This window comes from Aspergillus sydowii (genome assembly GCF_001890705.1).
Source record: "Aspergillus sydowii CBS 593.65 unplaced genomic scaffold ASPSYscaffold_4, whole genome shotgun sequence".
In the NCBI taxonomy this organism is placed as follows: domain Eukaryota; kingdom Fungi; phylum Ascomycota; class Eurotiomycetes; order Eurotiales; family Aspergillaceae; genus Aspergillus; species Aspergillus sydowii.
Window position 1 is genome coordinate 432,326 of NW_024467862.1, and position 26,718 is coordinate 459,043.

At 51.2% G+C, this 26,718-nt stretch overlaps 12 protein-coding genes across 12 annotated transcripts in view; 6 read left to right on the plus strand and 6 right to left on the minus strand.

The window, feature by feature from the left end:
- ASPSYDRAFT_30319 (PE repeat family protein) overlaps nt 1–3,249 on the plus strand; it is a gene marked incomplete at both ends in the record, with an annotated part of 4,666 nt that extends 1,417 nt beyond the window's left edge. Inside the window, 2 exons of the mRNA XM_040844769.1 lie at nt 44–1,040; nt 1,091–3,249. Of these exons, the coding sequence (XP_040703259.1) occupies nt 44–1,040; nt 1,091–3,249 (3,156 nt within the window). The remainder of the gene's footprint in view (nt 1–43; nt 1,041–1,090) is intronic.
- A 1,355-nt stretch (nt 3,250–4,604) lies between these two features.
- Nucleotides 4,605–7,249, plus strand: ASPSYDRAFT_148703 (uncharacterized protein; the record flags this gene model as incomplete). Its single annotated transcript, XM_040841831.1, has 3 exons — nt 4,605–5,627; nt 5,684–6,279; nt 6,331–7,249. 3 exons carry the CDS (start codon nt 4,605–4,607, stop codon nt 7,247–7,249), a joined length of 2,538 nt encoding a protein of 845 aa, XP_040703260.1.
- Nucleotides 7,250–7,944: 695 nt separating this feature from the next.
- On the minus strand, nt 7,945–8,796 carry ASPSYDRAFT_57045 (uncharacterized protein; the record flags this gene model as incomplete). Its single annotated transcript, XM_040849312.1, has 4 exons — nt 7,945–8,040; nt 8,116–8,180; nt 8,298–8,622; nt 8,683–8,796. 4 exons carry the CDS (start codon nt 8,794–8,796, stop codon nt 7,945–7,947), a joined length of 600 nt encoding a protein of 199 aa, XP_040703261.1.
- Nucleotides 8,797–9,723: 927 nt separating this feature from the next.
- Nucleotides 9,724–11,110, plus strand: ASPSYDRAFT_88378 (3-ketoacyl-coA thiolase peroxisomal A precursor; the record flags this gene model as incomplete). The annotated part of the gene is made up of 3 exons (XM_040851998.1): nt 9,724–9,733; nt 9,798–10,242; nt 10,312–11,110. The coding sequence occupies 3 exons, from the start codon at nt 9,724–9,726 to the stop codon at nt 11,108–11,110; spliced, it is 1,254 nt and encodes a 417-aa protein (XP_040703262.1).
- A 203-nt stretch (nt 11,111–11,313) lies between these two features.
- Nucleotides 11,314–13,703, minus strand: ASPSYDRAFT_57047 (uncharacterized protein; the record flags this gene model as incomplete). Its single annotated transcript, XM_040849313.1, has 7 exons — nt 11,314–11,484; nt 11,558–11,970; nt 12,057–12,132; nt 12,191–12,338; nt 12,819–13,153; nt 13,200–13,245; nt 13,297–13,703. The coding sequence occupies 7 exons, from the start codon at nt 13,701–13,703 to the stop codon at nt 11,314–11,316; spliced, it is 1,596 nt and encodes a 531-aa protein (XP_040703263.1).
- A 465-nt stretch (nt 13,704–14,168) lies between these two features.
- On the plus strand, nt 14,169–16,629 carry ASPSYDRAFT_43810 (hexadecenal dehydrogenase). Its single transcript, XM_040846731.1, has 5 exons — nt 14,169–14,512; nt 14,572–14,802; nt 14,861–15,660; nt 15,720–16,079; nt 16,351–16,629. The coding sequence occupies exons 1-5, from the start codon at nt 14,367–14,369 to the stop codon at nt 16,398–16,400; spliced, it is 1,587 nt and encodes a 528-aa protein (XP_040703264.1). The 5' UTR covers nt 14,169–14,366; the 3' UTR covers nt 16,401–16,629.
- A 502-nt stretch (nt 16,630–17,131) lies between these two features.
- On the minus strand, nt 17,132–20,739 carry ASPSYDRAFT_57049 (putative SNF2 family helicase/ATPase; the record flags this gene model as incomplete). Its single annotated transcript, XM_040849314.1, has 5 exons — nt 17,132–17,233; nt 17,294–20,242; nt 20,305–20,448; nt 20,512–20,529; nt 20,623–20,739. 5 exons carry the CDS (start codon nt 20,737–20,739, stop codon nt 17,132–17,134), a joined length of 3,330 nt encoding a protein of 1,109 aa, XP_040703265.1.
- Nucleotides 20,740–21,472: 733 nt separating this feature from the next.
- Nucleotides 21,473–22,264, plus strand: ASPSYDRAFT_30327 (uncharacterized protein; the record flags this gene model as incomplete). Its single annotated transcript, XM_040844770.1, has 1 exon — nt 21,473–22,264. The coding sequence occupies one exon, from the start codon at nt 21,473–21,475 to the stop codon at nt 22,262–22,264; it is 792 nt and encodes a 263-aa protein (XP_040703266.1).
- Nucleotides 22,265–22,579: 315 nt separating this feature from the next.
- ASPSYDRAFT_866625 (uncharacterized protein) lies at nt 22,580–23,151 on the minus strand. Its single transcript, XM_040851708.1, has one exon. The coding sequence runs from the start codon at nt 23,051–23,053 to the stop codon at nt 22,895–22,897; it is 159 nt and encodes a 52-aa protein (XP_040703267.1). The 5' UTR covers nt 23,054–23,151; the 3' UTR covers nt 22,580–22,894.
- On the minus strand, nt 22,671–22,856 carry ASPSYDRAFT_149328 (uncharacterized protein; the record flags this gene model as incomplete). Its single annotated transcript, XM_040841890.1, has 1 exon — nt 22,671–22,856. A coding segment is annotated over one exon (186 nt), but the record flags the coding sequence as incomplete, so codon positions are not given.
- Nucleotides 23,152–23,190: 39 nt separating the features above from the next.
- Nucleotides 23,191–25,517, plus strand: ASPSYDRAFT_175247 (putative AP-3 adaptor complex subunit mu). Its single transcript, XM_040843453.1, has 3 exons — nt 23,191–23,293; nt 23,349–23,768; nt 23,834–25,517. The coding sequence occupies exons 1-3, from the start codon at nt 23,250–23,252 to the stop codon at nt 25,287–25,289; spliced, it is 1,920 nt and encodes a 639-aa protein (XP_040703269.1). The 5' UTR covers nt 23,191–23,249; the 3' UTR covers nt 25,290–25,517.
- A 212-nt stretch (nt 25,518–25,729) lies between these two features.
- On the minus strand, nt 25,730–26,686 carry ASPSYDRAFT_43815 (NADH dehydrogenase [ubiquinone] 1 alpha subcomplex subunit 1). The gene is made up of 3 exons (XM_040846734.1): nt 26,540–26,686; nt 26,292–26,384; nt 25,730–26,162 (listed from the first exon to the last, which is right to left on the minus strand). Exons 1-3 carry the CDS (start codon nt 26,585–26,587, stop codon nt 25,986–25,988), a joined length of 318 nt encoding a protein of 105 aa, XP_040703270.1. The 5' UTR covers nt 26,588–26,686; the 3' UTR covers nt 25,730–25,985.
- Between the last annotated feature and the right edge of the window lie 32 nt (nt 26,687–26,718).

Below are 26,718 nucleotides of genomic sequence, written 5' to 3' on the forward strand. Positions count from 1 at the left end.
ACCTGCGCCTGAGGAACCTGCGCCTGAGGAACCTGCGCCTGAGGAACCTGCGCCTGAGGGACCCGCGCCTGAAGAGCCTGTGCCTGAAGAGCCTGCGGCTGAACAATCTGCGCCTGAGGAATCTACAGCGGAGCCTCCAGCAGCTCCTGTCGAGGATCCTACTCCTGAAGAACCTGCGCCTGGGGAGACCGCTCCTGCGAAGGAGGAAGATGATACCCCAGTGGAGCCTTCAGCAGCCCCTGCCGAAGATCCTGCTCCTGAAGACCCTGCGCCAGCTACAGTCGAAGAACCGAAGCCAGCTGAGGAACTGAGCGAGGATAAGGCCGTTGAGCAACCGGCGGAGTCCCCCGAGGAGCCAGCCCCTGCAGTGGAGCCCAGCGAAGAGGACACCAAGCCTGCAAATTCAAAGAAGAAGAAGAAAGATAAGAAAAAGAAGAAAGGTCAACAGACTGCTGCTGCCGCTGCTGCCGCCGCTGAAGAGCCGACCCCTGAGCCACCAGCTCCGGCTGAGGAGCTAAGCGAGGATAAGGTTGCCGAACCGTCGGTTGAGGCTCCCGAGGAGCCCACTGTGCAAGAAACACCGGTAGCAGAGCAAGCCAAAGAGGCAGCTGCTCCAGAGCCTGTTGCAGAAGAGCCGGCCATGGTAGAAGCTCAGGCTCCCGCCGATGCACCAAGTGAAGAACCTGCACCGTCCGCAGACCCGGTAGATGAGGTGGCTAAGGCCGAGCCTGAAACTGCTGCTGCCCCAGAACCTAGTGAGCCAGCTGAAGAATCAAAGCCCGAGGAGACGGTTGAGCAACCCGCGCCAGAGGCCCCCGAGGCTGAGGAAGCAGTGGCGGAACCTGCAGAGCAGCCAACCGAAGAGCCGGTCCAGGAACCGATTGAGGAAGAGCGGCCTCCCGCAGCAACGGAAGAAGCGCCAGCAGCCGAACCTGCCCCTGAGGCAGTAGATGAAACGCCAACAGAGCATGCAGAGACAGAACCCGCCGACAAAACTAGTGAGCAACTCCCCGACAAACCCACCGAAGGAACTACCGACGGTACATACCAATCTAATGATACAGTGGACAACATGCTGACAATTATCTAGAAGACGATTTCCCTGAGTGTGATCCTGAGGCAGGATTTGATAAGGTTGAGGCAGAGAAGGAAGCAGCCGCACAGCAGGCAGAAAAGGACGCCGAACTCGAAGCAGAAGAGGCCTCCCGGAACAAAGCAGATGCGCTGATTGACTTTGACGAAGGCCCAGAATCACCTATTGAGAAACAGGCCGAAGAACATGCAGCAGCCTCCGAAGCGGAACCAGAGCCAGTCGAGGCCGCGCCAGCAGAGCCTAAGGTGACTGAGGAGCCGGCCGCTGAAGCTGCACCGGCCGAGGAAGCTAAGGTTGAGGACGCGGCAGCCGAACCCGTTGACGAAACATCGAGGAGTACTGAGCCCGTCGAAACCGAAGCTCCGGTTGAAGCAGCGGAACCTGAAGCCGCTCCCGAAGTAGCGCCAGAGCCAGCCGTCGCGGAGGAGGCTCCAGAGGAAGCTCTAAAGGACGTTCCAGTAACGGAAGAACCTGTAGTAGAGTCTGCGCCAGAAGAGCCAGCCGCAGCAGAACCAAAACCGGAAGAAGCTCTAGCAGTAGAGCCGGAAGCCCCGGTAGCACCTAGTGAAACCGTTGAGGAGCCACCCGTTACCGAGGAGGTTCCTGAACCTGCAGTGGAGGAACAAGCGCCCGCAGAAGGGACCCCAGAACCGGCAGCACCTGTTGAGGAAACACTTATTGAAGCGACACCGGCGGCAGAGGCTCCCAAGGAAGAACCAGCTGAGGAGCCAGCCCCAGCTGAGCCCGTAGTGGCTGAAGCAGAGCCGGAACCTGAGGCTACCAGAGAGGTGCCCGACGAGGGCCCTGCAGAAGAGCCACCGGCTGTAGCTCCTGTTGAGGAGCCTCCAGCTGAAGAGCCACCGGTCGTGGAAGAACCTGCCGCAGCGCTTGCAGTTGTTGAATCTCCAGATGAAAAGCCAGTCGCTGAGCCAGCTCCAGCGGCTGAAAAGGCTGCTCCGCTAGCTCCGCCAGTAGCGGTTGAGGACTTCCTTGTTGAAGATGCACCTAGGGATATAGACATTCCAGAGATTCCAGCCAACGATCCGGCCCCCGTTCCAGCTGACATCGTTGAGGCGGTGCCTAAAACACCAACCGATGAGCCCATTGCGGAGATTGCGGAGCCTGTCAACAAACGTGGACGAGCTCTCGAGGAAACGCATGCTTTTGATCGGGAGCTGTCGCCTAGGGCACCATTGGTTCCCGACACTTCAGCCGAAGTCGGTGGAGGTGCAACGCCGGGAGACTGGTTCTCTCCTGCTGCTGGAGAAATCCACGAGCGTTCAAGGCGAAGAAGAAGACGATCACACGCACCCGACGCTCGCGATGATCGCGACGATCGACGACCTTCAAAGAGCTCTTCAGAAGGGCGTTCCCGACATGCGCCAACAGTGGCTGTTGCTCCGGCTCCAGCTCCAGCTCCAGCTCCACAGAGGATGGGCAGTAACAAGCTGAGCCAAAGATGGTTAATGGCTCTGGAAGAGTCGAGGAGGCAGTATGAGGAGAAATCGAGAAGGGAGTTGAAGCGACTCCAGCGGATTGATGCGGAGCGAGAAAAGGGCGAACGATCGAAGCGGATTGAACGATCTAGTAGCACTCGAGAGCGGGAATCTGAGCCCAGGAAGTCCAGTCAAAGAAGCTCCGGCAGCCGTGATGGTGACCGTACGACCGCGGGCTCTTCTTCAAGACACTCGCAGTCGACTGTTCCTAAGCCCCGAACCTTCTTGAAATACAACCCCTCCGATGAGGAGGTGTCGAGCAATAGACCCCTTCCAAGAGTCAACACCACCAAGGCAATGGCCAACGCTGTCGACCAGCCGCGTAGGCGTTCGTCCACCAGTCAGTCCCACGGCAGCAATTTCCACGGTAATCGTCATTCGACTGAAGGAAGAGGCTCCATGGAGCGATCCAGTGGTTCCCGTCGCAGGGAGGAAGACCCTGCTCGGGCAGAAGCACGAAGGGCTCGAAGACAGTCTGAGGCAGTTGACGAAGCGCCAGAACAGATTGAGCATCAGGAAGAAGCCCCCAGATCTACTAGAGCTGACACTGAACCGGAGCGTCGACGCCGTCACCGTCGCAGGCGTGAACCAACTCCGCCACCACCCAGCGCAGCTACCAGACTCAAGGGCATGATCAAGGCAGCTATCACTGCGCACTGATTTACTAACATTCAAACTATGCATTATTAACTTTCTACAACTTCCACTTTTTATTTTCCCCTTCTTTTACTTTCTTTTTGGAGCTTGCATTTCGGTTTGGGTTGGCGATGGCTATTAGAGCTGCATCGCAGAAAGCATTTGCATGGAGCAATACTCAAGATTTAAGATTGATGATGAACATGACAATAGGAAATGTGCATACCCGGTGTCCTGCATTTGCATTACATTTATGAAGATTATTCGTTTTTCTTTCCTTTTCTTTGTGATTTACTTTACAGTGCTTTTGTCTCATATCAGGATGTATCACCACTCAGATTGCCTATGACATACGAATATATTTTTATCCAGTGCTGGCAATGGTCAGACATTGGCCAACGAGCTCTTCCCCGCAATCAAAACATGGTCTAGATCTTGAGACTGCAGAGTAAGGCATCAATGCAGAGGAACTTGTGTTCTCCAAGACCACAGGGGTCTTGTACGAGAGATTCTCACCAGATCCTCGAATACAACTTCATTCTGGGAGTTTCCGTAGAAACTCGGCTATTATTGGTACCGTCCCTGGCCAGATGCTTCACAAATTGCTTTTCCTCCGGACTGGATGAATCTCTTCAGCAACTGCAGCGTCACCGGAGATCATTTTCATCGGCATGGCGCTGCATTATATCGTGTTGCCCGCTTCAAGCGACAATGCAAACAGCGATGAACCAACCCCGCCATTGTGTTACAATTAGCCCGATTATTGGACTCGAGCGATGGCCTAGTGACCGGAATATTGATCGATTATTCGATGGGATAAAGTTCGGCTGGACCGTTGATGGCCAGCGATCCGCCATCCCCGGCAGCTAGAGGTGTTGCCCCCAGCAACCTCCACGCCCGCATGGTGTTTACCTCCTCCGCTTCGCCATGACCACCCACGTCGCAGCTCGCCTTGCAGTGGCGTCGGCAGATTGGCTCACGCAACGGACGATGATCACCCTTGTTGTCCTCCAGAGACTTTTTGGAAGGCTTCAAATTCCCTTGTTGCCCGCCCACGGTTCCCTGCGGTAACTGCTCTTTCTCCCGCTTGGCCCTCAACACTGCATTCCCCTGCTTTTGCTTTTGCTCATTGTTCAATGTCTTTTGCATCTAAACTTGCGTCTTGCTCTGCATTTTTTTGATTCTTTCTGTTTCTTCTTGTCCTTCTCCAACTTCTTCTTGAACTTTTTTGCTTCTTTCTCTTCGTTGTTATCCGCACCAGCCCTTGTTATTGAATTCGCTCATTGTAAGTGCATCTACCGGTTCACCACAACGCAGCTATAGCGACTTCGAATCCATACGCTAATGCTTGCTCCTCCAGGTCGAGAGCGATATAGAACATGGCTCCAACCACGCAGGCGCCGGCCATCTTCGAAGATGCGCCTCGTTCTCCGACCAAACCCTCCGTCCTTCGAGCCCTCCTAGGCCATAGAAGAAACCAATCGGCCGATGATGCGGCTTCGCCGAAGCTACCAATGAGTGGGACGACAGGCTCATTTGTCTCACCAGCTGATCGCCAATATGCCCCGGTGAATCAACGCCCGCTGGGTGAGATTGTCCCCAACCATGACGTACCTGATAGCGGAGCCTTCTACCCAGAATCTCCCAGTAAAACGGGAAATGGCGGACTTCACAAGAAGACAAAGAGTGCTGTTTCTCTCAAGTCTCTCAAGACTTACATGGAGCGCAAGCCCGAGAAACCATCCGAAGACCCGAGCAACAAACCGAAGAAGGCAAAGTCCACCAACAGTTTTACGGCTATCCTGAAGCGATCCCAGCATGGCCGTAAAAGCGACGAAGGAAAAGACGTTAGGGACAAAGAAAATCGAAGACCTGCTGATCCCGCGGACAATCTACCTTCCCCGATTTGGACCCAGTACGCGACGCCGACGCCATCATTCCGCGATGAACCTTCACCAGCACACAGCAACAGACGGAGAACCTTGCAAGAGGAGGTCTCACTCTATACGCCAAAGGGCTACAGTCCCGCTCAGCAGCGGAATTTCTATGACTACCACCAACCATCCCTGACAAGTCGAACCAGCGCGAAGCCTCGCCCGAAATCGGACTACTTTGCAGGGGGAGGCAAGATGAGGGACCTTTTGGGGCCTTTCCAAGGTATCTCATCGAGCAAACAGTCCCTCGTCGATCAGCAGCCGGAATCCCCTTCAATCAGCGGAAGACGCCGAGGCCTCTCAACCCCTGATGCTCGCCCTGAGACAGAGGTGAAGCCGCAGGGAAGCCCGAAGAAATCCTCACGTGTGCAAGAAGTGATCTCAGCTTTCAATGCAAAGGAGCGGGAAGCCGAGCTGCACAAGCACCTCAACGCCAAGGACCTCGAGAGCGACTTCGAGAAGCTCCTTGTTAGTATACCCATGATTTCCCTATCGGCTCGGGTTTCAGACTAACTGAAATGTAGGATGCGAGAAACATTCCTCACAACATGAGGGACAAGATGCGATCCCTGGATACAAATATCAAAGCTGATTTCATCCAGAAAGACAAGCTCGAGAGCACTACACCGCATAGTGCTGGTGCGAGTAGCTACACAAACGAAAGCTCGAGTCGTCGGGGCCGTGGAAAGGAAAAGAAGGAGGACCGCGACAGCTATGACAGCAAGGGATCTCGCTCGCGGTCCAGAAGTCGAGGGTTCACCTTCAGGGGTAACTCCTCGTCGCCTTCCAAAAAGCCACGTCCAGAGAGCGGCAGCTCTCACCGACGCCCGAAGTCTGCTGATTTCACCGCGCCTAATGGGTTGTCTAAGATATTGACACCCAACGCATCCACAACATCGCTCGCAGCTACAGCTCACCGTGACACAGCCACTGATCCGTCGGACTTTGTCCACTATCTCAAAGAGATTCAGAAGCCTGAGATCATCGAAGTTGGTAAAATACACAAGCTTCGAATCCTGCTTCGTAATGAGACTATTAGCTGGGTTGACGATTTTATTGCTGAGGGAGGCATGAATGAGATAGTACAGCTTGTCTATCGAATCATGAAGGTTGAGTGGAGGTATGTATATACCTTTTCAGTATCTAAAAGCAGTTGCTAATACATCAACAGGGAAGAGCACGAAGACAACCTTCTCCACGAGACATTGCTGTGTCTCAAGGCTCTCTGCACAACGTCTGTAGCGCTGCAGCGCCTGACTGACATTGAAGCGGAACTCTTCCCAGCCCTGCTCGGTATGCTTTTCGACAAGGAAAAGAAGGGGCCCAGCGAGTTCACCACTCGCGGCATCATCATCAACTTAATTTTCACCCAGCTCTCAACCGCAGTGTCCACCGAGGATGCAGCAGCGCGTACTTCACGAATTCTCTCATACCTAAGAGATCCACCAGAGGAAAACCAGACCCTTTCCTTCATCGCAAACATTTACCAATCGCGTCCTTACCGGGTATGGTGCAAAGAAATATCCAACGTAACCAAGGAGGTGTTCTGGATCTTTTTGCATCATCTCAATGTGATTCCAGTTGTGGAATCGGACAAGTCCTCTTTTGAAAGCTACCGCGAGCGCCACTTCCCTGCTCCTCGGCCTCCAGTTCCTGCTGCGCCTTATGTAGGCGGAGTAGAGTGGGACGCAACTAACTACCTTGCTGCTCATATCGATCTAGTTAATGGCCTCATAGCGTCCCTGCCAACAGCGGATGAGCGAAACCAACTTCGAAATGAACTCCGCGCCTCGGGCTTTGAGAAGGTGATGGGTGCCACTCTAAGAACTTGCAAGGAGAAATTCTATTCCTCCGTGCACGATTGCCTCAGAACATGGATCTCGGCTGCTGTGGAAGACGGATGGCCGCACCTAGCAGTTCGTGAAGGACCTCCTAGGCAGGACGCCGGGTCGCCGACCAAGTCACCCCTCAAAAGCCCTAAGAAGGGCGGATTGGACGACAAGCCTCCAAAGCTCGACCTAGCCCTTGATGTCCCTCCTGCCACCAACCAGGTGCCGCAGCAAAGTGTCCAGATTGGGGACTGGCTCTGAGCTAGCTACTCTGTCACCTCTTGGAGCGCGATGCTACCATTACGACTCTCATCACCACCATCATTTACATCTATCATCCATCCATCCAGAGGGCGTTTCAGCATTATCTCTTCCTTTTATCATTCCTCACTCTGTCTATCCATGTCCTTTTTGGCCGCTCAGAATGTTATTGGGTACGACATCTCACTCATCTCGGAGAAGCGGCGTTGGCATTTTGGCGTTTTTGGGTGCATCTCTCTTCCTTTTGCTTTTCTCTCTTCCGATTTCCGTTCCGGCCATGGCGAAATGACTCTTATGAAGTAACGGGGCGCCCTTTTCTGCTCTCTGTCTCTTTTTCTATTTCTCTCTTCAAGCTCACACTCTTGAACAGATATTATGATTTTTGATATGACGTCTCTCGGTATTGCGCTAAGTTGCGTTGCATGTGTCTCGCTAGAGTGAATTGTTCGCCCATGACTTACTTGGCTTATCGTTTTGTTGTACGTAGTGGTAAGGTTTCACAGTCTATGGATTCAGTAAATAGTTAACAGTTTGTTAATATGAGGAATTGACCTTGTAGATTTAACTTTAAAGACTACTACATTTAGTCATCATAGCCTTTGAAAAGTATGCGTAATATACAGAGCGGAATATAGTGCGAACAATCCTAAATGTGAAGAAAAGATGCACCAAGTTCACTAAATATCTAGGAGCGCTTACTCCCGCGTCGAATCCTCAGAACGCCTAATGGATGCTTGAGACGGAGGGGCCGAGAATGCTCCCTTCAGGGTGCCGAAGATATACTCGCGGAACTGTGTAGATCCATTTCGTTAGATAACCGCAACCAACGCAGCGGGAGGTGTAAAAAAAAGGGTACGTATACATACCTCCTCGATCGGCTTCCCACCTCTCTCATCCCACTCCATGAACAATAGGGCGTAGAAAATAACGACTGTCGCATAGTGCACGCGTTAGCAAAACCAGCCACATACAAGCGCGCCGAAACATAAACATGTGCTCGCGCCGAAATAAAGAGAGGGGTTTGTATCAAAGGAATAACAATACATACACCCAATAGTGCCCCACTGCACCAACTTGGTTGCTTTAGACCACTTCGGGCGCGCGTACTTGAGCGCCGAGCGCCGCCGGTATTTGCGCTCAAGCCGGAACTGGTGTTTTGGTGATAGTTTGGACATATCTGGTGGCCATTGGCGCTTTGGCTTGTAGGGGCTGTAGTATTCGCCATCATTTTCGGGGAATTCGGAGTCCGGTTCGGTGGGTGGTGGTGGTGTGGACTGGGGGGTTGAAGAGAGGCGGAAGGGGGAGTTGGAGTTTGATATTGTAGGCGCGTGCGAGAAGGGTCTGTAGATGGGTGGTATTTGCGGGTTGGCGTTCTGGTATGTCGTGGTTAGTTTAATGGTGGTTGGCTGGCGCGAGAGGGCCCATGAACGTACAAATGCGGAGCGGAGATGCGGTTGGAGTCTGCTTGTGACGGCGGAAGGGCAGCATAATGGACTTGATCGCGCTGGCGAGGCAGCGAATAGTGGAATTGTTGGTAACCTGCGCATTGCTGGGGCTGTTGGATGATAGAGGAAGGACTTGGACGTATTGATTGATCGATTGGAGTTTATTTTTCGGAAGACCGCACCGAGCTAGCCTGTTACGTCAGCCACCGCATGGCAGCAGCGCTTCTTGTAAAGACACTGTTCTAGATTCATGACATGGACCTGTTGGCTCTGATTTTAAAATACTACTTTTCTCGGATATGACCAGATCCATCTGAACCATTTGCGAGCTCTCGCAGTTCTTCTGTCCAGCTACATAATGCAGCCAGGGACACTTTCTGAGAGTTCTAATTTAGAAACATAGCACTGGAAAGTCTGGAAACTGGAGCTTAAATCTGGGATATATTTTGAGATGGCGTATGTACAAGTCGTGTTTCTGATGAAATGGAATATTCCCAGTTGTGAGACAGGACGAGTATGAACACTGTCGAATCGTCGATGAACGGCATTTATCGATAACAAGACTGCGACAAGCAAGAAGCTCCCGCCTAACGAGGGTTCATATACAAGACTCGGCATACCATCAAGGTGATGTCAGGAGGCCAAACTCGGGAATTCGACCATGACCGACAGCGACCAGATTCAAGCCAGCACCGAAAAGAGACTCTTCTCCGATAGGCGCAGAGACTCGGAGACTCCAGATGATCAGCTTCATCTTCACATGAATCCCTCGCTTCATCTGAGATCTCGTGACTTTCATAACCGGAACAACAATGGTCCACAGACCTCGGCATTTTCACAGGATGGATACATAATCACTCCAGCAGACCCAGGGACCACAAGCTCTTGGTTGGCTTCTTGTCGGTTATAAAAAAGGAGCTCTGCCTGTTTGACATCCCCTTTTATCTTATTCTATCTCCTGGTGGTTTCTTTGTATTGCATCTTTCTTTTCATATCCTCCCTCCTGCATCCATATAGATTGACGTCATCATGTCTGGTGGTAAGCTTTATTCCTTTCAATCAGTCTAGACGGCTGGTGCTAACCCTGGATTTTCTGTTTCCAGCTCAGCAGCGTTTAACTCAGGTGGCTTCCCACATCGGAGCCCCTAAGGGTTCTTCCACGATCACAGAAAAGAACCCCGACGACGTCGTCGTAACATGCGCGCTCCGCAGTGCTCTCACCAAAGGTGGCAAGGGTGGCTTCAAGGACACCGCCGCCGCTGACATCCTCACTGGTGTTTTCAAGGGCGTGATTGACCGCAGCGGCATCGACCCCAACCTTGTCGAGGATATCTCCGTCGGTACCGTCCTTGCCCCTGGTGGTGGTGCTACGGAGTTCCGTGCTGCCGCCCTCGTGGCTGGCTTCCCTGAATCCACAGCCGTCAAGGGTCTGAACCGTCAGTGCTCTAGCGGTCTTCAGGCTATTGTGGATATTGCGAATGCTATCAAGACTGGCATGATCGACGTTGGTATCGGTGCTGGTGTTGAGAGCATGTCTTCTCAGTATGGGTAAGTAGCACGTTTATATCCGCATTCATCATTGGAGCGTCAAAATGGCTGACTTTGATTATACTATAGCCCTGGTGCCGTCACCGAATTCTCTGAGCAACTCGAGAATCACGAAGAGTCCGCCAACTGCAAGGTCCCCATGGGTGTTCTATCCGAGAACATGGCCAAGGACCGCAACATCAGCCGTGCCTCCCAGGACGCATTCGCGGCTTCTTCATACCAGAAGGCCGTCAAGGCCCAAAAGGCCGGCCTGTTCAACGAGGAGATCCTCCCTCTGGATGTCAAGTGGACCGACCCCAAGACCGAGGAGGAGAAGACCATCACCGTCAAGGCCGACGATGGCATCCGCGAGGGCATCACTGCTGAGTCCCTCGGCAAGATCCGCCCTGCCTTCGCCAAGGACGGTTCCATCCATGCCGGTAACGCCTCTCAGATCTCTGACGGCGCCGCTGCCGTGCTCCTCATGAAGCGCTCCACCGCCGAGCGCCTCGGCCAGAAGATCATTGGCAAGTTCGTCTCCGCCAGCGTTGTGGGTGTCAAGCCCCTGCTCATGGGTGTTGGCCCATGGAAGGCCATCCCCGTTGCCCTCGAGAAGGCCGGCATCACCAAGAACGACGTCGACATCTTCGAGATCAACGAGGCCTTTGCCTCCCAGTGTGTCTGGTGTGTCAACGAGCTTGGGCTTCCCCAGGAGAAGATCAACCCCAAGGGTGGTGCGATTGCGTTCGGACACCCGCTTGGCTGCACGGGTGCGCGCCAGATCAGCACACTGCTGACGGAGCTGAAACGCACGGATAAGAAGATCGGTGTTACCAGTATGTGTGTTGGTACTGGTATGGGTATGGCTGCTGTCTGGGTCAGGGAGTAGAAAATGAGCTGGCATCATTCATTAGATTCCCTTTTGTTATTTAATGCTTCTCTTTGCCGTGCAGCGATGATATAGTGTATATTGAGGTTGTATGTATGTATTGTATGTTATGTGAACATATTCGTTTCGTCAGATCCATCTCTGTAAAGATATAAACTGTCAATATAGTACTCGCAAAACAAACTTGCGGCGCACTGCCTTCATTAACCCCGGAATTTCTTAAAAGCATCCTGAACGCTCGACCCCTGCCCAACGGCCTCCTTCACCTTATCATCCATGGCAATAAGCTTCGGCATAGTCTCAAGGACCTGGTCGAGCAAATCGCGCGGAATAGCAACGACGCCTTCTAATGGGTCACAGAAAATAATATCGCCCTGCAGTAGTTCAATCAGCCTGACTCGGCCAAGCCGAGATGGAGAAAGGAAGGAAGAAAGAAAGAAGACATACCGGCTCAACATCCACGCCCCCAACATCAATCTTCACATTCCTCAGACCAGCCTTCGCCTCTGCACCAGTACCCACCGTAGACGTCCCCTTCGCCCAAACCGGTAAATTGACCGCATGGATCTCAGAGAGGTCGCGAATCCGCCCATTCACAATGACGCCCTCGATGCCGAGACTCTTCATGCGCACGGCCATAATCCCACCGACAACGGCGCAGTGCTGCCCGGCTGGCTGCTCGATTAACACGACTGTGCCGGGCTCGGTGCAGTCGACCCAGTGCTTTCCTGCTGGGAAGGTATTGGGTTCGGGTGTGGATTCTGGTGGACTGGAAGATTTGGGGATGAATTTTATGGTTGAGGCCGGGGCGACGATTTTGGGTGTTGTGGTGTTGCGGCCGATTGTGGGGGAGAAGGGGGCTAGATGTTTCTGTTAGACTACTTAACTAGTTGTGATATACATAGGGGGGTAGGTATTTGGGACAGCGAAATGGAATCAGGCTTACTGAAGTCAGCTAGATGGCCAGCCCGCGGGGCGGAACCTGGGGTGGGTTTCTGGAGTTTGAGGAGGGCGTCTGATACCTGTTACGAGAGTTAAAGTTAGTCTGCGATCAGGGTGTGATTGAAGGCTATATCATACATCACAGGCGGAGTACTCGCGGAGAGTGTCCAGCTTCGCTTGGATGGAGGTCGACATTGCGCGCAATGCGGGGAAAGCGGGGGAGGAAAAGAGCGAATATTTGAAGGGATATCGACAAGTGGCGGTTGGGCGAAGATGATACAGAGATCTAGATAGGAGACGGGCTGGTTCCATCAGGTACGGGACGGGAGTGAGGTTCCAATTGAAGGAGAGAGTTGTGCTTGTAGATCGCAGGTTGCTGGTATACTTGACCTCCTCGAATAGCCGAGGATCGGACGGGTGGATTGAGCGTGTTCCAGACGCATTCCGTCATCGCCTTGGCCAACATCTTTCCGCAGTAAGCTGTATGCATTTAATAGCTGCTTTCGCAACCTTCGCGTTGTATTGCAATTGAAATGTACTCCTGACGAGATCTATGCTATGTCGCTATAAGAACTCAACTGCGTGTGAAATAGATCACCTCAACTCAGAACCTAGACCCTGGATCCCCGCGGCTTCATGATCCAAGAGTTTGATGCCAAACCACTTCTCTAGGGCGCTCACTCTATCCTCCTCGCTCTGTAATTCCTGCACAACCTCCGACTTCCCATTAGTCCGCACCTTCACTTCCTTCCCAGCCATAATGTACAACCCCTCAATATCACTCTCCGACGCGTCAAGAATATGCTGAACAGTGACCACCCTCTGCGTAAACCAGCTACTCGGCAGCTTGTTGGTCGCGAAATTCAGCACTTCAAAGTCCTGTGGTAGGAACTCGACCTCGGTAAATGCGTACATCGACACCCAATTGCTCTCAGGATCAAATCTAATTTGATAGATCCAAAACTTCTGGCTTTTGTCGACTGCTTCCGGCAGAGCCTCTTTGATTAACCGCATATCCGTTGGAGCAATGTTAACTGCAGTGGTGTTCTCTTCGAGTAGCAGTGGTCTGGTTGGCACGTTGTTGCCAAAGCCCACGTCGACCTTAGGATGTTAGTTGTCTTTTTGACCTCAGGCGTTCGTCACATACCATATATTTCTTGTTTTCGACTGTTGCTACAATCACCATATGTCCTCTGTGCATTTGTTAGCAGTGAGAGACGGCCAATGGGCGGGGAGAAACATACAAAGCACCATATCGAGCGTCTGGCCCAGCATTCCTCGGATCTGCTGCTGCACTCGATACCCTCCCTGCGGAAGGATACACTTGGTAGCCAAGCGACAGAAGAACAACATAGAGCAAGTTGGTGTTCTCCATGCAATACCCATCCAGGCGGCGAACAACCAGCTTCTCAAACACAGCAGATGGGTGGGTAGAGATATTGTGATGCTGTGAATAGTGGATCGCCGAATTGCCCCATGGGATTGAGCCTAGATGGCGGCGTTGAAGCTCTGCCAGGGCAGCCAGTGCATCCTGTTGGATAGACTGGCGAAGTTGCTGCAGTCGGGTGAGTCCTGTTCCGTCGGCGGAGCTCGCGTATCCGATGCGCTGCAGGTAGGCTTCTAGTTGATCTGGGGTATATCGGGGCGGCATTGTATATACGGGGATACGAAAGACGTGCAAGATATGTGGGCAACAATAATATACAGGAATTTTAGGGCGCGTGGCTGTCAGTTGTATTTGCGGGGCACTTATAGGTGGGCCAGTGACTACTCCAGCGCCGTCTGCTCCGGATACCTTTTGTTGAGACCCAGAGGGCTGGAACGAGATCAGTCATCCATCAGTCATCTGGATTTATCATCGTGGACTATTTCTCATCAGAACGGGGCCTGGAGAGGGAGCATAGGAATTATTCCGTTGTATGCAGAGAAGGTATGGAAACGATGCACTCCGCGCTGTGACTCTGCAGAGTTGATCTTCCCCCAGAATTGGTTCCTCCGGCATCGCAGTAAACTTTATTAACTCACAAACAAATGCGCATTATTATAAATCATTAATGCACTGCCGGCCTTACCTAAACTTGACCCTTGGGGCAGTCCTTGCGAGGCAGGAGCAGCAGCCAATCAGCAGGCGCCTCCCCGGGCCTCGGCCAGTCGAGCTCCCAACGAGGGGAAGCCCAGCTCTGTGCATGTGCCGCTCCAATGGCCTTGAAGAGTGATATGCGCTGCTCTCCTCGCCTCCCTCTCCTTGTCCAACCCTCACCTGCCAGGGATCAAAGGCCGCCTTCATAATTCCTCCTCCATCGATTCCATCACAATGGGTGCCACCGACATCCCCGAGCTCCAGTACACCCCGATCGACGAGATCCAGGAACGGGTCGCTCGCGTGAAGAAGACATTCTCGGAGCACAAGACCAGAGATGTCGAGTTTAGGCTTGTTCAGCTTCGAAAGCTCTACTGGGCGTGAGTTTCTCCGCACTCCCCCGGTCGCAGCGTGACTGACCCCAATGCCCATTCGATAGTATCAAGGACCATGAGCAGCAGATCGTTGAAGCCCTCCGCCTCGACCTCCGAAAGCCCCGGTTCGAGTCGGAAGTTGGTGAGAGCGTTTGGTTGGAAAATGACATCGTTTTCATCTCGAAGAATCTTCACAAATGGGTGAAAGATGAGAAGGCCGATGATATTGATCTTACCTTCAAGTTCATGAACCCCAAGATCCGCAAGGATCCTCTTGGTACCGTTTTAGTTATTGGGTGCGATATACTTTCCTCCTGTTTGCGCATTTGTGCCGGCTCTAACTGTATTGGATAGCGCCTTCAACTTCCCCTTCCAGTTGACTCTTGGCCCTGTCCTTGGTGCCATCGCCGCCGGAAACACTGTCGTGATAAAACCCAGTGAGAATGCTCCCAAGAGCGCGGTCGTTATGCAGAAGATCATCGAGTCCTCACTCGACCCATCCTGCTACACCTTCGTCCAGGGTGCTGTCCCCGAAACTCAGGCTCTGCTCGCAGAGCGATGGGATAAGATCTTCTTCACCGGTGGTGCCGCAGTTGGTCGTATCATCGCAAAGGCAGCTGCTCCCCACTTGACCCCCGTGGTACTGGAGTTAGGCGGTATCAACCCTGCCATTGTCACCAAGTCTGCAAACCCTAGGCTTGTCGCGCGAAGAATGCTATGGGGCAAGCTTATGAATGCCGGTCAGGTTTGCACGTCTCAGAACTACTTGCTCGTTGACAGGAGTCTCGTGCCCGCTGTGGTCGATGAGTTCAAGAAGGCGTACAAGGAATTCTATCCTCGCGGAGCCAAGGCCTCCCCGGATTACTCTCGCATTGTCAACGAGGGCGCCTTCCACCGCCTGAAGGGGATGATTGATAACTCTCAGGGCAAGATCCTTATGGGTGGCACCATGGACGAGAAGGATCTCTTTATTGAGCCCACCGTTGTCCAGGTCGAGTCTCCCGACGACTCTATGCTTGTCCAAGAGAGCTTCGGTCCTCTCATCCCAATTCTTCCCGTTGACAACCTTGACGAGGCAGTCAACATTGCAAACAGCATCCAGAGCACTCCCCTTGGTCTATACCCCTTCGGCTCTAAGGCCGACACCGAGAAGAGTATGTTCCCAATAGACAACTCTTCTATTTATATGCGTGTTTACCTAACTCCCCGTCAGTTCTTTCTATGACCCGCTCAGGTGGTGTCTCCGTTAACGACGCTGCTCTGCACATCCCCACCCTCCCATTCGGTGGTGTCGGCGAAAGTGGCTACGGTGCGTACCGTGGCCGCTCCAGCTTCGACGTCTTTGTGCACCGTCGCACAATCACAAGCAGCCCGGGCTGGCTCGAGTCTATCCTAGCTATTCGGTACCCGCCGTACGCCGGAAAGCTGAGCAAGTTCAAGGCAGCCAGTGTTCAAGCTCCTGACTTTGACCGCTCCGGCCGTAAGATTCGCTTCGGCTTGCTTCGTTTCATCCTCACACTTGGCGGAGGATCAGCTAAAGCCGGCGCTGGCCGTGCTGCTGTTGTTGCTGCTGGTGAGTGAATCGACGCTTCCTGGCTCCTCTTCTTGCATATTCTTTCTTTTCTGGTACATTCGTTTTTGGCCTATTATTTTCATATACTATACGTTTGTAATATCTGCCATGTTTACAAATACCCCCCTTTTTCCATTTCTTGCCTTTCGACAAAGACCCAATCATCACCATACCTAGTTAATATTAATCTTTCCACCTCCCTACTTACTTCTTTCTTCGCATCATCCGGTTTGATTCGTGGATATATACTCACCTTTTTCTTCTTTTTCAGTGGCCTATCTCGTCATGAAGATTCTCGAACACCGGAGCTCAAAGCTCTGAGATATTTAGGATACCAAATTGGATGAACCATGTACACTCTCGCTCTTATCACCATTTATTGCTATCTACCCACTCTTGAATAAGTAAAATAATGTGTTTTTATGCTTGAAACGCCACATCATGGATTGTGTTATATTTTACGTCCCAGACGATCAGTGTATATTCTTAATAGTATGCTCTTACAGTATATAGTCTATGGATGTTGGTTCTCTCTTTCTTTGGTCGAGGGCTCGACTTTTATATTATTGAAATGGAACACGTCCTCAGACAACGTACGTACTTCCAGGATAAGGTTTGTAATATGTCTATTGTTTTCCCTTAAATGAGGCTGGGAAACCGTGCAACGGTAAACGTTGAAAGAAGAAAAGAAAATTGAAACATACATGATTAGAATAGACCAGAGAAGAAAAAAGTAGCACAAGTAGAACAAACACAATAGCAAGTACTTAAGTAGTAACCAGTAGCACCTGCATCTAACCTTAACCAACGCCGCGACCCGATAGTATAGAAGACGTGTAGTTAGTACATTAGTACTAAAAGTACTGTGTTGGTTGGCACTAAACAGGCCGACAAGACCACCGCTCAGTCCAGGACAGGACATCCAGCGCTCCTTCTTTCTTCCTTCTAAAGAAAAACTGAAAAGACCTTCGCCAAAATCACCATGCAGTAGTACCACAATATATGGATATTATGTTGTTTTAATAAGGTGACCGTATTTGCCGATCAACGCTTCACTTCTTCCGACCTCTTGATTTAGAGGGTGCTGTTGAGGAGGCCCGCGATGTGGAAGCTGAGTTTGCCTTGCTGCCTTTAACGGCCTTGACTTGCTTGTTCTGTTCAGTTTCCTGCGTTAGCGATGAGGGCTAGGGCAGGGATATACGAAGTTAACTTACCACTGCGCCCTTGGTCTTCTTTTTTGCCGGTGCCTCGTCTTCATTTTCCACTTCATCGTCGTCACGGTCACGGCCACGGCCGTTCGTCTTGCCGCTGTCCGGCTCGAACTCTTTGGCAACTGTGTTCAGCAATGTGGTGCACCGGCGACCGATCTCAACTGGCGTCCGGCTGAGGAAGAACCAATCGAAGCGGAAGAGCGGTGATTCGCGGATCTCGTCGCGGATCTTGTCGTACAAGCCTTCGCCGTCGACGCCGTACTTATCAAGCATCACGAGCAGGAAACGGTCCTCCTCTTCCGTGTAGACCTTTTTGTTGGTAGTCGAGACGGTGTAGTTAATTTTCAGTTGCTGAATCGGCACACGGTACATCTCCATCTTCTTTCGGAGCATCTTGCGCTGGTGGCCCATTTTTCGGAGCTTCTCCTCACCCTGGTCAATGACCCGGAGATACTTGGGGTAGTCCTGGATCTCAGTGTATCGCTTCCAGAATACCTCTGCATACTCTTCAATTTCGTCTGGCTCCTTGCTGTCAACCTCGGTCGCGATCCCGACATAGTCGGTGCGGCCGAATTTGGCTGACCCGTTGACGAACTGTTGGAAATCACGACGGTTCCAGGTTGAGAAACCTTCTTCTGACATCTGTGTCTTTTTGGTTTGTTCCTCTTCCGTTAGGGGCACGGCGTTATCAATCTCCTGCTGCTCTAGGTCACGTTCAGCCTCACGCTCACTAAGTTCCTCCTCTGGACCTTCGGGAATAGGAGCCTTGTAGCCGATTTCCTTGTGGAAATAGGCAGTCTCCTTCTCCTGGAGTTCGTGGAGGCCGGGTGGGAAAAACTGCCAGTCATGAATGGTAATCTGCTTCGGTGCCCGAGGAACCTTCGGTTTGGGATCGGCCGTGCGTCCGCCGGTGGCAAGGGCTTGACGATAGTATTTGTCGATGGAATAAAATTGCTCCTTCCTTTCACGCTTCGCGGGGTTGATCCAGTTGATTCCAATATCCTTCTTCTTGTCGGCGAAGTCCTTTCCATTCCATTCGTACGCACTTTCCGAGCTGAATTTCTGTAGATCGTCGATACCCAGCTTTTCGTATTTCTTGCTGAGCTCCGCCGTCCGTTCTTCACCTTTACGCAGAATCGCATCAATGTCGTCATCGGAGAGTCCCTTGCCCTCCGCAATTGTTTTCGTCCCACTCTCATTGCCGAAAATTTCGGCAGCGCCGTGTTGAATCATACCAAGCAACTCTTCCTTGGAAGCAGCGTTCTTGGCTTGTTGCTGCGCACGGCCTTGTTGGATGACAAGCTGATCCAAGCGCAGCTTTTGGGCTGCACGTTCCAGGACCCTCTCTTCAATAGCCGATTCAGTGATAAACCTGTACACAACCACCTGCTTCGTCTGTCCGATACGGTGAGCACGGTCCATTGCCTGCAAATCAGCCTGGGGGTTCCAATCGCTGTCGTAAAGAACAACAATATCCGCACTCGTTAAATTAATACCCAACCCTCCAGCTCGCGTGGTTAGAAGGAAGATGAACTTCTCGGAATCCGGTTTGTTATAGTCATCAATCGCGGCAATTCGGTCCTCGTGAGCTGTAGTTCCGTCAATGCGGCAGTAATTGTAGTCTCGGAACACACAGTAATCTTCTAAAATATCCAGAACACGACTCATTTGGGAGAAAATGAGGACTCTGCTTCCTTGAGCTTGCATACGAGTAAGGAGTTTGTCAAGAATGACCATTTTTCCAGCATTATCCACAAGATGTTCGTCGGTCGTATACGGGGGACCTGGCTCAGCGCCTTCGAAGAGGTAGGGGTGGTTGCAACATTTTCGCAATTGCATGACGATATTCAGCAAACGTGTCTTTGACTCTCGCTTTCCAGCAGCACCATTGACAGCATCAATATCTTTCTCAAGAATCTTTTGATACCATTTCACCTGCATGTTCGACATAGGAACGTAAAGGTTAACTTCCTTCTTGGGAAGCAGACTCTTCTCTACATCGCTTTTCACGCGACGAAGCAAAAAGGGCCGTAGAACACGGTGAAGTTGTTGCACAACTGTATCCTGGTCCGCATCTTGGTTCGAGAACCATTGGTCAAAGGCCTCTGAATCACCAAAAACATCCGGTAGCAAGAAATTGAGAAGAGCCCATAGTTCGTGAAGGTTGTTCTGAAGCGGTGTACCAGTAATTAGGAGACGATTTCGGGAATTGAAAACGCGAATTATCTGGGCCAGCGACGATTCTTCGTTCTTAATTCGGTGTGCTTCGTCAATAATGATATACTCCCAGGCAAACTTCTTCAGATGTGACTTTTCCCGTAGAACCATTTCGTAACTAGTAATGCAGACATCGAAGTCCTCATCCAGAAGTCTCTCGTTGATCAACTTGTGGCGCTCCTCCTTATCTCCCTGTAACACAAGTACATTGACTTCGGGAGTCCACTTGTGAAATTCTCGCTTCCAGTTGTCTAAAGTGGATTTGGGAACTGCAACGAGATGAGGTCCAGTGATGTCACAAAAGTGTCGGAGATATCCGATGAACGAAATCGTCTGAAGGGTTTTGCCCAGACCCATCTCATCTGCCAAAATCCCCGAAATTCCGTTCTCATGCAAAGAAACGAGCCAGTTCAATCCAGCAACTTGGTAATCGCGCATTTCGCCCTGAACGTATGGCGGTGACTCTCGGAAAATTGTGTTGGTCTGACCACCGCTCCTCTCATCTTTCAAAAGTTCAGCATCTTCCTCCTGTTCGGTTCGTCGTCTCCGATCGCCGCCTGCGCCTCCTGACCGCGAAGAGCCCTTCCGCTTCGCCTTTGCTTCTTCTTCGGCATTCTGCTTGTCAATTTCGCCCATGATTTCTTTGATACGGGGGTTAGGGTTCGTTTCGATGAAATGACGGAAAAGGTCTGTGAGCCCAAGGAGGTAGCGGAATCTCCGAATCGAGTCATCTTCCTGTAGTCGGTGCGTTAAAAAAATAGTTGACATTGATTTAAACGGGTACATGTTTTGCGCACCTTATTTTCATTCAAGGAGCCGTGTTTCTTGCCGAACATGTTCTTTCTCATCTGGAAAGCCTCAGATCTGCGCCTTCGGCCATCCGACGGAATTGCATCACCTGCAACACTGCTTGCAGTTGTGTTCGGGTTTGTATCCGAGTCCTGGCGAATACCGAGTTAGTTGACGGGGGACAGAATCTTGCGTAAGTCGCGGCAGGTATTTACCGTGTAATCTGGCGTATCCTGGTATCCCTTGAGCAAGTCAGAAAGGATTCAAAAAGAAGTTACGAAGAGAGAAAATAGCTTTGGGGGTAACGATGCTATTTCGCAACCTACCATCATCTTCGCGTCCAAAGGGTCCACGGGCACCGAGGTCGGCTCTTCATTTGGGTCTGTCATGGGAGTATCTGCCTGCGATGGCGGATCGGAGGCCGCGACAGGTGCGGGCGCCATGGTTGTCGGCTGCGCAGCGTGCGCACGGCGTTATAATTATTTCAAGTTTAGGTGAGTGACAGCGATCTGAGTAGCTTGACGTCGGCTGAAGTATGTATCTTAGTATGGAATTGACAAGTAGTGTTTGGAGAGTTAAGATGAGGGATTGAGATCCGGATTTCAAAGGCCACACAAAAGGAAACTCAGAGCGCTGTCCAAACCAAAGGGGACGTGAATGACGACGATGGCGGAAGGCTTGGGTGAAAGAACGGAGGACGAGAGTCGCGCTGGGATGGCAAATAATAATGGAATTTCGTTGAACACAGCGGTCGCGACGCGCTCATTGGACGGGAGGCACGCGGTAATTGCTTAGGTCAGAGCTGAGTCATTCCGAACGGAAGACAAGTTTCCCCGCGGTGGGTCACGTTACCATGACAAAGGGCCGGTGCAGAAACCGAACTTGGTCCCAAGATCTCGTCAGATACACATCGCTTTTGTCTTGGTCTATAGCCCTTTTGTGACAAGGGACTTGCATTTGTTGAAGGTTTTCTCTGTACCATTGTATTCTCTATCAGCTCCCCCAACCACTCTTGTCTATCTCGGCGTTTATATCGCTTATTCGCCTCCCCGACTAAGACTCACTCTCACCCCTCCTGCCGTAACTCGGTACCGAGAAATAAGAGAAAATTCCCACTCGGAATAAATAAGAAAGCCACCACCAAACACAGCTGCTTTTATAGCAGCTAGAAGCGCCATGGACTCCATGAGGTCTCTGAACACCTCATTACCAAGCTCGACACCCCGCCCACAGCCCCCCGAGCAGCTCCTTCAACAGTTCAAAACAGCTGCCCTTTCGGTCACCAATCTATACAAGAATGCTGTGTACGCAGAATCACAAGCCAGGCAGGCTGGATACCAGGAAGCTATTGAAGACCTGCTGCATTTTCTCGACCGGGAGAACCTCGGATTAACTGATGGAGAGGGCTGGCGGGTTCGACAGTGGGCTACGGAACGGAGTGATGGCCTAGCTCATACGAGTGACGACGACGAGACCGAGAAGAGAACTAGGAGCGCTACTCCTGCTGCACCACGTAAGGAAGCATCTGAGTCCGAAGCCCCTCGACAGGTTTCGAAGTCCACGTCACCCCACCGGGAAGAACAAGCTGCACCCCAGCAACCACCCTCGACACCTGCCGCGCAACCCTCCGAACCCGCAACTTTCGACCGAGCTCCTGTTTTCACCTTTTCTGCTGGTCCAGCTTTCCCGCAAGCGCAGGAGCAAGATATGGATATGCACAACTCGGACAACTCATCGCCGTCACCGCAGAGTGAGACGGCGCCAGCAGTCTCGGTCCTTGCACGGAACTCTCGCCAACAAACCCGCCACGGTAATCTGTCTCGTCCAAGTCCACGAGGCTCAACGCGCGATTCTCCCGTCGGAATAGGCTCAAAACGAAAACATAATTTTCCCGACTTTTTTGACATAGCTGGGATGAACAATAACCGAGATATATTTGGAGGCGGCAAACGTGGTCGTTTTACCTAGAGCTACGATTTCTCCCATGCCGGGCCGAACTTCGATACGCCATAGTTACGCAGCGGTTGTTATATCAATTTTATCGGAGCATATAGTAGGAGTATTGCATCGTGGTTTTTTATTACTCTCACATTGCTATTTCTTTGGGGACTCTTGTTCTCATATGTTCTTTTACAACTTTTTTTTTATTTTTTTTTTATTTTTTTGACTTTGGACTATACGCATTACTCGTCATAGAGTCTATCCGATATGGTGATACCCGATGATTTCTTTCTTTTCTTAACTTTCTTTTTCACCCTTGGGTGACGCTTGATTAAATTTTCCTGCACATAATTATATACTATACATCATCACTACCGGAAACTCTCGCAATAGCAAAGCTATTCACCCATAGAACCTCCGTATTGGTGGTTAATCAATTAAACGCCCGCCAAACGCCCACGCCAACCAGAGCTGCAGAGATAGTCGCGATCCCCAACCGGCGAGAGCCCATTTTGTATTTTGTTGCACTCCGCATGATTGACTGTTCTTGCGTTCGTAGGTTGGACATGCCGGTATAGTAGCTGTAAACTCCGAGTCCGATAAACGCAGCGGAACCTAAACCAGAAGTGTGAGCTTTCCGTAACAAATATTCCGCAACTAACACCGGGGCGGAGGTTGTAGCTCGTCGAGCGATAGCTTGAGAAACTCACCTGTGGCTCTGCAGGCGAAGCAGTCTTCAAACTCATCATATGCTACTGGGGGTTTCGCCTTCGAGGGCTGTACATCAGAGGCATTGTTTTCTGTGGGAGATGCCATAGTCCAAAATTATGGTCAGCATATATTGTCTATCGGATATTTTTTTGAGATGCGACGAGAAACAAACTCCGAGGCGGTAACTAGTGGCAGAATAAACGATGAGTTCATTTGATCATGTCAACCATGCTTGGATTTGTCGTCGCTGCAATTGCATTCAGTCAGCCTCTGAGGTTCGAGCTGGAGAGTCGTCGACACCATGAGCGGCGAGGTGGATGCTCTGTACATATACGACGAGCAAAAGTGAGTGATCACCTGTCTACACACAGCATCTGGTCTAACCGTGTGCGTGTTCTAGCCAGCCTCTGGTCGAGCAGGTCTATCGCTCTCGTCCGCCCTCCGCGGCGGCCATCCGGCCCCTCTATTTCGCTCATCCTGCCCCACGCCCATCGCTACTCTATTTTCCGAATACATCACCGCCGGTAACGGTGTTTTCTATCGTCGAGTCGAATCTGCATTTCCTAGCGCTCTCAGAGTCCGACACCGAACCCCTCCTAGCCCTCGAATTTCTCCATCGCGTCGTCGATATCCTCGAAGAGTTCGTCGGAGCACCGTTAATCTCGACTAAAGTACAGGCGAATTACGATGTGGTGGCTCAGCTGCTTCATGAGATGTGCGATGCTGGCATCATCTGCAACACCGAGTTGAATGCCCTGCAGGAAGTCGTGGAGATGCCGGGATGGATGGGGAAGCTGTTGGGCAATGTTGGATTGCCTGGGTAAGAGCCCTGTCTCTGCAGTATTAGAATTACTCGTTATTGACGTGGCTGGTTCGTGTGAATAGGTCATCAACCCCAATACTGGGGCAACCTGGACTCAAGCGACAACCGTTAACGTCCGCCAATGCAGCGCTTGGACCGGCCATTCCCTGGAGACGCCCTGGTGTACGACACACTTCAAACGAGCTTTATGTTGATGTTGTGGAATCTCTCACAGTTACAATGGCCCCGTCCGGACGTCTACTCTCTGCTCTAGTGTCAGGAACTATTGCTTTCACAGCCAAAGTATCCGGTGTTCCGGAACTAGTACTTTCCCTGACAGCACCAGGGGGCCAGCACGCCATTGGACGGAAAATCCAACTACCTGTCTTCCATCCGTGCGTCCGGCTTGCAAAATGGCGCGAACGACCGGGTGAATTGTGCTTCGTTCCTCCAGATGGGCGTTTCATCCTTGCTGGGTACGAGGTAGACTTGCTCCCACTTGACCCCAGCCTCGATCAACCACCCAGTCATATGGAGAAGCTTTTTATTCCAACTATTGTTGACATTCGAAAATCTCTTGGGGCCGCTGGTTCCGAGTTCGAAGTGCGACTAACACTCAATACAAACTTCCCCGGATACCCATCCGTAAACCGACCTGGGACAGGCCGGGGAGGCTCTGGAACCTCGACACCGTCTTTTCTGGGTGGAAATAGCAGCGGGAATTCTGGCCCAGTGCTAGAAGATGTTGTGGTGACGGTGCCGATTCCCCAATCTGTACGGAATATAACAGACATGAAAGCTAGTCGTGGCGAGGCCTTCTTCAACCCTGGGCGCGGCGTTCTGGAATGGAAAATCCCTACTAAAGATGCAGGGAGTGTATCCGGAACAGCTACCCTTCGTTGCACGGCTGTAGGGCATCCCACCGACGATCTCGAGGAAGAGGTGGATGATCCCGAGGCTGATACTGAGGCCATTCTTCTTCAAGGCTACTACGACGAGTCAGCGGCAGTATCCTATCAACAAAATCCGGACCCAGATTTGTTAAAACCGAAACCAAAGAAGAAGAAGAAGAAGGTGAAGAAAGTGAAGAAATCAGCATCCTCCCGACGAGGCGCTTCTATATCTACGCCCGATGTCGAAGCCGATCCCAATGGCAGTACACTACCCCCTTCAGACATTAATCCCGATCAGCCCCTTAAACATGCATCATCTCAGCCTCCATCAGGTCCACAGACTCCGTCTCAAACATCACCTCCAAAACAACAACCATCACCCTCCCCTCCACCGCCACGTCCTGAATCACCTTTCTCAATATTCCACACTGCGCCACGAAAAACGAGAACCCAGATCAATGCCAGTCTCATGCCGAACTCCGCGTCGGTCTCGTTTTCAGTACGAGGCTGGTTGCCCTCCGGTATTAAAGTGGAGAGTCTGAACATTGACCCGCGCCGAAGCCGTGGCCTCGGAGAGGGCGTGAAACCTTACAAAGGAGTGAAGTATATATGCGTTAGTCGGCGGGGAATAGAACGGAGGTGCTAGCTGATATGGTTGCATTTACGTGGGTCTCTTATTAAATTTATTTGGTTGCAACAGCGCATTATGGGTGGCTGGTTTGCCCAAGGCTCCTCATCATTTAAGGTGGCTACATTTTTACTCATATAGAAATGATCTGAATGCGCATTTGGATGGACGTATTATTGGATGATGTGGACGAATATTGAATGAACTTTTGCATACAAGTAACTAAGAAGTACGATTGAACCCACTTTAGGACCCCGGCGCGTAGATTACGAATCTTTTAAAATCATTGGAAGTCAACTTCAACAGCGGCTGACCGCCCGGTAATCGCTATACTATACTGAGAGTTATGTAGTCCCTACTACTTGGTACGTAGTTTGATATGGCTATCACCATGAATGACGCATGTCATCCTCTTCTATCTTGACAATGGGTCTCTAACAATAGAACTTGAAAAGACGTTATTGACATTGATGGTATGATACAAACAAATGTAAGTATTTTCCCCTAAAATCATGCGTATACGACATGTTGCCCAGTCCCATCTTCAAAAAAGGCGCTGTATCACAGGAAGATAGCCGTCATCCCGTAGGGCGCCTGATGAATACCATTTGGACCTGTGAATATGTCCTGTCGAACGAGCACTGGAGTATCGGCGAATGCATTGATTTTGTGGACGTAGACGAGAAAGGTAACAATTAAGAGGCGGACGCAAATCTAGAACATGCGTTTCTCGACCTTCCACGGGTTGTTGATTTCGAAGCCCTTCGGTGCCTCGGGGTTTGTCGATTGCCCACGGAGGGATCCTGTAAGTCTCAAATCTCTTTCCATCACTTCACACGATTGATTGTTAGTTATTGCACCGCGATAATGAAGCAATTGCGAGTTGTATCGCTGGGTTATGAAGTCACATACTTTGCTAAAGAGATGTTAGCCAAATCTGGTCGATTCTAAATGACGCCAACACACCGCCCAATAGACATATAATGCAAAATAAAGAGGTTTTAACGGGGTTATCCTTACTCTATCCCACAGATCCCGATTCCACCGTGCCTTCTTTCCGTCATTGGCGAAAGTCTTAACCACCGAGAGACCGGCTCCGGTCACGCCGAACATCTAAGATCGTTAGAATTGATCATTGAGAGTGATACTTGAAGCATAAAAACACAGAGTCGCTAAGCCAAAAGACGGCCAATGGCCTCCAGTAGCTCAAACTCCAGTGTTTCCTCATAATCGATACGACGCCAGATGGTCGGTGGGGGAGAACGTACAACAACGACAATCCCATAAGGGATCAAAGCCTCGAATGGAACACCCATGATGAACTGTGAGAAAAGACGAGTAGAACGGCGTGGGTCAGTAGAGAAGACAATTGAATGTTGGTGAATGTCGCAGTGGAAGCCGGAGGTAATGATGCCTCGCCGTCCATTCTCGTGCTCGAGGTCTGGCG

Excerpts from the sequence above, each read along its gene's own strand:
- ASPSYDRAFT_175247 (XM_040843453.1), top strand. The coding sequence starts at position 23,250 with ATGAGCGGCGAGGTGGATGCTCTGTACATATACGACGAGCAAAA. Across the intron at positions 23,294-23,348 it reads TACATATACGACGAGCAAAA|CCAGCCTCTGGTCGAGCAGG; the intron begins GTGAGTGATCAC and ends TGCGTGTTCTAG. Across the intron at positions 23,769-23,833 it reads GGCAATGTTGGATTGCCTGG|GTCATCAACCCCAATACTGG; the intron begins GTAAGAGCCCTG and ends TCGTGTGAATAG.
- ASPSYDRAFT_866625 (XM_040851708.1), bottom strand. The coding sequence starts at position 23,053 with ATGGCATCTCCCACAGAAAACAATGCCTCTGATGTACAGCCCTCGAAG.
- ASPSYDRAFT_43810 (XM_040846731.1), top strand. The coding sequence starts at position 14,367 with ATGGGTGCCACCGACATCCCCGAGCTCCAGTACACCCCGATCGACGAG. Across the intron at positions 14,513-14,571 it reads CTTCGAAAGCTCTACTGGGC|TATCAAGGACCATGAGCAGC; the intron begins GTGAGTTTCTCC and ends CCCATTCGATAG. Across the intron at positions 16,080-16,350 it reads TGCTGCTGTTGTTGCTGCTG|TGGCCTATCTCGTCATGAAG; the intron begins GTGAGTGAATCG and ends CTTCTTTTTCAG.
- ASPSYDRAFT_43815 (XM_040846734.1), bottom strand. The coding sequence starts at position 26,587 with ATGGGTGTTCCATTCGAGGCTTTGATCCCTTATGGGATTGTCGTTGTT. Across the intron at positions 26,385-26,539 it reads CTTATGGGATTGTCGTTGTT|ATGTTCGGCGTGACCGGAGC; the intron begins GTACGTTCTCCC and ends TAACGATCTTAG. Across the intron at positions 26,163-26,291 it reads ATCGGGATCTGTGGGATAGA|CGATACAACTCGCAATTGCT; the intron begins GTAAGGATAACC and ends TTCATAACCCAG.